Source organism: Nyctereutes procyonoides, unplaced genomic scaffold (genome assembly GCF_905146905.1).
Source record: "Nyctereutes procyonoides isolate TBG_1078 unplaced genomic scaffold, NYPRO_anot_genome, whole genome shotgun sequence".
In the NCBI taxonomy this organism is placed as follows: Eukaryota; Metazoa; Chordata; class Mammalia; order Carnivora; family Canidae; genus Nyctereutes; species Nyctereutes procyonoides.
In genome coordinates, this window is record NW_026575034.1 from 9,991,643 (window position 1) to 10,000,000 (window position 8,358).

The 8,358-nt window shown below is 39.1% G+C and overlaps 1 protein-coding gene across 3 annotated transcripts in view; it reads left to right on the forward strand.

The window, feature by feature from the left end:
• Nucleotides 1-8,358, forward strand: part of HPS5 (HPS5 biogenesis of lysosomal organelles complex 2 subunit 2) — a 44,338-nt gene that overhangs the window by 2,499 nt on the left and 33,481 nt on the right. For all 3 annotated transcript variants that reach the window (XM_055317913.1, XM_055317914.1, XM_055317915.1), the window contains one exon: nucleotides 3,930-4,093. In XM_055317913.1, the coding sequence (XP_055173888.1) occupies nucleotides 3,986-4,093 (108 nt within the window). In that variant the 5' untranslated portion in view covers nucleotides 3,930-3,985. The remainder of the gene's footprint in view (nucleotides 1-3,929; nucleotides 4,094-8,358) is intronic.

Below are 8,358 nucleotides of genomic sequence, written 5' to 3' on the forward strand. Positions count from 1 at the left end.
AATATTGTATTTATGTATTCATGAGAGACACAGGCCAAGGGAGAAGCAGGCTCCATGCAGGGAGCCTGACTTGGGACTCCCCCGGGCCCCAGGACCACACCCTGGGCTGAAGGCAGCGCTAAACCGCTGAGCCACCCGAGCTGCCCTCAACTATTTAAGTATTATGTTCATTTCTAGGCAGCATATTTTCAGGCAAACTAAATCACCTCTGTACAAGGGTGACAAGAATAGAGAAGAATTAGGAAATTGTCATGTCACAAATGATAGAAGAATTCAAAATGTTAAATTTTTATAAGACCTGATAACACTTTTCAAATACTGAAGGGTTGCTTTGGAAGAAGTAAACTTGCTCCCATAAACTACAGAAGACACAATTAGAAATAATTAGTAAAAGCTCTGATCAGATTTCAATATTAAAGGAAGAGAATAAATATAAAGTATAAATTTGCAGTTGGCCTAACACCATCACTCTGCAACTTCTCTTAAGTAACATTGCTTATGCTGTTTTTTTCTCATTCTCATTTCCTATTAAATCTTTTTTTAGAAAAATAGAAACTTGCTAGGTTCTTTTTTACCTAATTTAATTATAATTTGTAGGATACTGAGATCAAGGCCAGATGGCCTATCCACCTCAGAACTTAGGATCACAAATAGAAGAATATGACACTGTGGTCTTGATGTCATTCCTTTCTGTCTTCTTTAGGATTTTATACTATGGTTTTATCTTTTTTTCTTGTATCTTCAGTCCTTTTCATTCTGAAGACTCTTAACCACTGCATGCAAATCTGTTTGAGTCTCTCCTGGTCAGAAAGTCAAGAGAGGGATGCCTGAGTGGCTCAGTAGTTGAGCATCTGTCTGCCTTTGGCTCAGGGCATGATCCCAGGGTCCTGGGATCGAGTCCCGTATCGGGCTCCTGCTTCTCCCCCTACCTATGTCTTTGCTTCTCTCTCCCTCTCTTGTGAATAAATAAAGAACACCTTAAAAAAAGGGGGGGGGTTGTCTGGATGGCTCAGTTGGTTAAAGTGTCGGACTCTTTGTTTTCAGCTCAAGTCAGGATTTCATGGGTTGTGGGATGGCGCCCCACTTCTTGGCTCCTCACTCAGTGGGGTGTCTGCTTGAAACCTGCTTCTCCCTCTGCCACTCCCCACCTTTCAGATAAATAAATCTCAAAAAAAAAAAAAAAAGTCAAGAGAGGTTTTCTTTTCCACCAGGTTTCTTGAGTAATTGGCAGTCCTTATCTCTACTTCCTTACCACCCAACACTTTTCTCAAGTCTTTGTTTTCTAGTTATGCTCACAGCATTTCACAGAAATTGTGATTGCCTGATACCAAATCCTTCTATTGCCTTTCTGTTGCATACCAAATTATTATTATTATTATTATTTTTAAAGATTTTATTTATTAATGAGAGACACAAGAAAGGCAGAGACATAGGCAGAGGGAGAAGCAGGCTCCCCACAGGGAGCCCAGTGTGGGACTTGTCCTGGAATTCTGGGATAATGACCTGAGCTGAAGGCAGATGCTCAACCACTGAGCCACCCAGGCGTCCCTGTTGCCTACCAAAGTAAAATATCTTCATTTTCTTTGGTTTGAAATTCAAAGTGTTTCATACCTTATGCTGAGTTACTATTCTGCTTTTATCCTTCATTATTCCATCCTTGTATCCTGTGTTTCAATCAAAGATAAAACTCATATTCTTCACATGTATCTTCTATATTTTTGCTTGTTGCTGCCCTTTTCCTATTTCTTCTGATAAAAGCCTACTCAGCTCCAGTGCTACTTCCCTTAAGTTTTCTATGGTTCCATTTAACTCAATGTGATTCTTCTGTAAGTTCCAACATAGCACTTTTCTTATGTCTCCCTTATGAGAGGTGTGTGTTCTTTTTCTCCCTATTTATAAAGTGACTGATTTCTGGAATTATTTTATTTGTCTTGTTCCTACCGCTGTGCCTCATATTTTACTAGGAACCCAATAAAATGAATGAGTGAGAAGAATGAGAGATTTTTTGGGGGTCAGGAATTCTCAAGAAAAAATTTTTTGGTAAAGATTTCATTTATTTATTTATTTTTGAAAATATTTTATTGAGGGGTGTCTGGGTGGTTCAGTTAGTAAAACAGCTGCCTTCGACTCAGGTCACGATCTCAGGGTCCTGGGATTAAGCCCCACGTTGGGCTCCTCCCTGGGTGGGGTGTCCGCTTGTTTCTCATTCTCCCTCTGCCCCTCCTTACCTTGTTTTCTCTCTGGCTCTCTCTCAGAGAGAGAGAGCTCATAAGACGGGGAGGGCAGAACGAGGAGAAGAAGAAGCAGACTCCCCACTGAGCAAGAAGTCTAGCAGGGAGCCAAACTGGGTGTGGTCCCAGGACCCTAGGTTCATGACCTGAGCCAAAGGCATAGGCTTAACTGACTGATCTACCCAGGCGCCCTGAAAGATGTTACTTTTAGTTAATCTCTACACCCAGAGTGGGGCTCAAGCTCACAACCCTGAGGTCAAGTCACACACTCCACGCCAGCCAGGCACCCTGGAATTCTCAAATACTTTGAGTATGGGACTACTAAAGATTTGTTGTTGTTTTTCTTGAAATACTATTATTTTTTCAGATATCAAGCTGTATTAAGAACAGTATAACGAATAAGAAATAAGGCTATATTGTATCCGTGCAAGAAAAAAGCATCCTAAGTTTATGTGTGTTTTGCCCCTGGGAAATATGCTCCATGAGTGTTAGGACTTTGTTTTTATCCTCTGTTTTATCTCTGCATCTAGAACAATGCACAAGTTGGTGCTATTGTAACCTAACAAACACGAGTTCACTCCTGTGAGTTGGAGGTAAAAACACACTAGATAGAATTGCTGTATAAGGAAAACAAACACACTAGATAGAATTGCTGTGTAAGGAAAACTTTATTTGCAGCAGATAAGGAGATCATGGGGAATAATTTCCAAAGCTGTGACTCCCCGAGCAAGGGCGAGTGGATTTCTTTTATTTACGGTCAGGATGCATATTTAGATAGGGGAGCCTTGTCATGGCTTGTAGAGGTGGGTATAAGGTTGCGCGTGCGCCCTAAGGAAACTGCTCATGTACGTTGTATGGTATGTAAAGGAGGCTTGTGCTACTCCTTGGGTGGAGATTTTAGGATGGTAATAAGGTGCAGGTAACTGGTTGCTCCACAGTCCATCTGCACAGGTCTGAATCGGGAGTTGAGCTCAAACTGGTCTGGGTGGTCTGGGCCGCCCAAGCTCCTGTCCAGGCAGTCCTTACTGCTGGAGGGGTAGTTTTGGTTTCCATCGCAGGATATTAGGCCCCTCGGGTCTTTTGCCTGAGTGAAGAGATGAGCTGTGAAGAAGAGCTTAAAGGAGAATGTGGGAGGTTAATGGAAACAAACAGTTGAGAAGTAAAGGTCAGGCCTTGGGGTTTAGCTGGTGACAATAAATACCTAGTTGATGAGTAAATGAATTAGTAGATATGTGTAGCTCTGAAAAAATAGTTTAAAAAACAGTTGTTTCTAAATTTTTCTTTAGCGTTTGCTTTTATTCTTAATTGGCATGTTATAAAGATTGAGAAAAGTTGAAGTTGATGGGTAAGAATTTTTTTGAATTTTATCTCTTTTCTGAAAGGGTGCAATTTGACAAAAATGTACATTTGAGAGTTGCAGAACAGATAAGCTCTTGTGTTAGTTTACAGAGTCTTCATAGGGTGTTTAGCATTTGCTGTCTTGTATTCTTATTCCTTTTCATTCCTTTCAGAGTCAAGGAATGATATGGTACAAGCTGATGGTTGCATATAATAATATTGCTTATATGTATTTTCTTTCCACCTAGATGCTAAATATAGCGTAAGGATCCTTATCCCTTTCTCATGTTTCTCTATGTTCTACATATATCCATTAAATGCATGCTGAGTGAAGAGCTTCTTAAATTATATTTTTTGCAGGTTTTATTCAGGACTACTGTGTCTGTCACTCAACATAGTTTCAACTTTCCAGCTAAATGACTTTTGTGCCAGTGATACCGGAGTCCTACAGCCATGTTCTTGCAGAGTTTGAGTCTCTGGATCCATTACTTTCAGCCCTGAGGCTGGACTCCAGTCGTCTGAAGGTGAATTTCTTGATCCTTGCTCATATTTGTGTATTTTATGTGCTCTGTGATGTGTATGCTCCCTCCCCTCTAGTTCTTTATGTTTAATGGAATCTTGGGTGTTCTTTCCTGTGCTAGTAGTACCTTATACATAGATACCATGTTCATACCCCCCCCCTTTTAAAAAAATTTATTTATTGGGAGGGGGAAAGCACAAGCTGAGGCAGAGGGAGAGGGAGAAGCAGACTCCTTGCTGATCAGGGAGCCCATGAGAGACTCAGCCATAGGACCCTGGGATCATGACCTGAGTGGAAGGCAGATGCTTCACCAACTGAGCCACCCAGGCACTCCTGTAGCTCTTTCTTCATTTACTTTTTGAGCTATCATTTGAATTTTTTTTTCTCATCCTTGGAAACCATGATATTGATTGCTGAATTTTTTTTCCTTCACAATAATCTTGTTTTTTTTTTCTCAGAAAGTCTGGTATTTGGTTGAAAATAAAGTAGTATAAATGAGTGTACCCTGTTATATTTTAAGCAACATGAACCACTGCAGATATACCAAGCTCATTCTAAAACAAGGAGTTTGATGTACTCTCCATTTTAGAGAACAGAGCAAAAGTTCTTAGCTCTGTGGAAAGAAATATATACTCCCTTCAAGCCCTGAGTTCTTCTGATAAACTCAGGAATGACATGGTGAAGAACAAAATCTTATAATCAATTCCAAAATAATTTTGTTTTTATACTTCTGCTCCCCCATCCAAGTACTTTTCTAGCCTCTAAGCGAAAGTTTAGAACGTAATAAGCAAATTGATAGGAGGAACAATCATGAGGGTTGATTTCAGTTAGACTGTTTTTTTAACTGCAAATTATGAGATATCCTACCTGGTATAGTATGGCTTAATACCATATAAATACCAGTATAGGTATTTATAACCTTGTTGGAGGCTAGTGTTTCTAGGTTTAGTGTAGTAGCCCAATAATATCACTTGAAATATCAGGTTCTCCCATCTTTCCTATTCTACCATCATCCATATATTGGTTTTTAGTCACAGTTGCAAGGTAGGTGTCCTGGCTCCAGTCTTGATATTTCCATTTGCATCTCAAGCAGGAAAGATGGGGCCATAAGCAAAGGCTTTCTTTTCTTTTTCTAACCCCTCCCTGGGTTTGTTGTTTATTTATTTAAAATTTTTATTTTTCATCATGATAAATATAGTTTTTAAATTCTCATCCTTTATTTCCCTCATTCCCATACTGTCCTCCCCTCCAGTGACCATCAGTTTATTTTCTATAGCTAAGAGTCTGTTTCTTGGGGCTTCTGGGTGGCTCATTCAGTTAAGCATCCAGCTTTCGATTTCAGCTCAAAAATGATCTCAAGGTTGTGGGATCCAGTTCCGCATTGGGCTCCATGCTGAGCATGGAGTCTGCTTGGGATACTTTCTCTCTCCCCTGTCCCTCCCTCCCCCTCTAAAAAAAGTCTATTTCTTGGTTTGTTTCTCTCACTCTTTTTTCCTTTGCTTGTTTGTTTTGTTTCTTAAATTTCACATGAGTGAGATCAATATGGTATTTATCTTCCTCTGACTTATTTTGCTTAGCCTTATACTCTCTAGCTCCATCTATGTCAGTGCAAATGGCAAAATTTCTTTTCCTATGGCTGAATAATATTCTATTGTAGATATATACCAGCTTTTCTTTATCCATTCACCTATTGGTGGACACTTGGGCTACTTCCATAGTTTGGCTGTTGTGAATAATGCTGCAGTAAGCATGGGGGTGTATGTATCCCTCTGAATTAGTGTTTTTGTATCTTTTGTGTCAATACCCAGTAGAGCAATTACTGGGTCCTAGAATAGTTCTGTTTTTAATTTTTTGAGTAATCTCTGTACTGCTTTCCAGTGTGGCTGTACCAGTTTTTATTCCCACCAGCAGTGCAAAAGGGATCCTTTTCTCCATATCCTTGCCAGCACTCGTTTCTTGTGTTTTTGATTTTAGCCATGCTGACAGGTATGAGGGCATATCATTTTGGTTTTGCTTTGCATTTCCCTGATGATAGGTGACATTATTGAGCATCTTTTCGTGTGTCTATGGGGCATCTGTATCTTCTTTGGAAGAATGTCTATTTGTGTCCTCTGCCCATTTTTTAATTGGATTATTTTTTGGGTATTTTGTTTTTTTGGGTATTGAGTTGTACAAGTTCTTTATATATTTTGGATATTAACACTTTATTGGATATGTGTTTGTAAATATCTTCTCCCATTTGATAGATTGCCTTTTAGTTTTGTTGATTGTTTCCCTTGCTGTGCAGAAACCTTTTATTTTGATGTAGTCTCACTAGTTTATTTTTGCCTTTATTTCCGTTGGTTCAGGAGATATATCTAGAAAAATGTTATGGCCAGTGTCAGAGATAACTGTCTATGCTCTCTTCTTGGATTTTTATGGTTTCAGGTCTCACATTTAGGTCTTTAATTCATTTTTAGTTTATATTTTGTGTTTGGTATTAGAAGGTGGTCCAGTTTCATTTACATGTGGTTGTCCAGATTCCTCAACACCATATGTTGAAGAAACTGTCTATTCCCATTGTATATTCTCCTTTGTTGAAGATTAATTGATCATATAATTGTGGGTTTATTCTGCGTTTTCTGTTCTTCTTTAAGATTTTATTTATTCATGAGAGAGGCACAGAGAGGCAGAGATACAGGCAAAGGGAGAAGCAGGCTCCTGCATGGAGCCTGATGCAGAACTCAAATCCAGGACCCTGGGATCATGACCTGAGCTAAAAGGTAGACACTCAACCACTTAGCCATCCAGGCACCCCTCTTTCTTTCTTTTTTTTTTTATTTTATTTTTTTTTTTTTATTTTTTTTTTTGCGTCATCTTGAATTTCTTTCTTCAGTGTATTACAGTTTTCAGAGTATGGGATTTTCACCTCTAAATTTATTCCTGGATATTGTTTTTGGTATAGACATAAATGGGATTGTTTTCTTAATTTCACTTTCTGCTGCCTCATTGTTAGTGTATAGGAATCCAACAGATTTCTGTACATTGATTTTGTATCCTGTAACTTTACTGTATTCATTTATCAGTTCTAGTAGTTTTTTAGGGGACTCTTTAGGATTTTCTATATATATGTTATCTGCAAATAGTGGGAGTTTTACTTCTTCCTTACCAATTTGGATGCCTTTTATTTCTTTATGTTGTCTAATATCTGTGGCTAGGACTTCCCAGTAGTATGTTGAATAAAAGTAGTGACAGTGGACATCCTTGTTTTGTTCCTGACCTTAAGGGGAAAAGCTCTGTTTTTGCCACCATTGAGTATGATGTTGGTTGGCTGGCTGTGGGTTTTTCATAAAAGGTCTTTATTATGTTGAGGTATGTTCCCTCTAAACCTACTTTGCAGAAGATTTTTATCATGAATAGGTGTTTTACCTTGTCAAATATTTTTTTTTCTGCATCTATTGAAATGATTATATGGTTTTTATCCTTTATTTTATTGATGTGACGTATCATGTTGATTGTGAATATCGAACCATCCTTGTATCCTGGGAATAAATCCCCTTTGATCAGATGTATGATTTTTTTAAATGTATTATTGGATTCAGCTTGTGATATTTGATCGAGGATATTTGCTTTGATACTCATGAGAGGTTGGCCTGTAGTTCTCTTTTTTTTGGTAGTGTTTTTATCTGGTTTTTGATATGTAGGGTGATACTAGCCTCATAAACTGAATTTTTAAGTTTTTCTTTCTCTTGTTTTTTTGGAATAGTTTGAGAAAGGTACTAACTCTTATTTATTTACTTATTTTAAAGATTTATTTATTTGATTTAGAGAGAGTGTGTACAAATGTGCAGGTGGGTGAAAGGGCAGAGCAAGAGGGAGGGAGAATCCCAAGCCGACTCCCTGCTGAGTTCAGAGGCCAGACTTGGGCGGGGTGGGGGAAGCTCTATCCCATGACCCCAAGATCATGGCCTGAGCCAGAACCAAGAATTGGATGCTCAACTGACTGAGGCACCCAGGTGCGCTGGTAATAACTCTTCTTTAAATATTTCGTAGAGGGATCCCTGGGTGGCGCAGCGGTTTGGCGCCTGCCTTTGGCCCAGGGCGCGATCCTGGAGACCCGGGATCGAATCTCACGTCAGGCTCCCGGTGCATGGAGCCTGCTTCTCCCTCTGCCTGTGTCTCTGCCTCTCTCTCTCTCTCTCTGTGTTACTATCATGAATAAATAAAAATTTAAAATAAATAAATGAATATTTCATAGAATTCGCCTGTGAAGCCATCTGGTCCGGGATT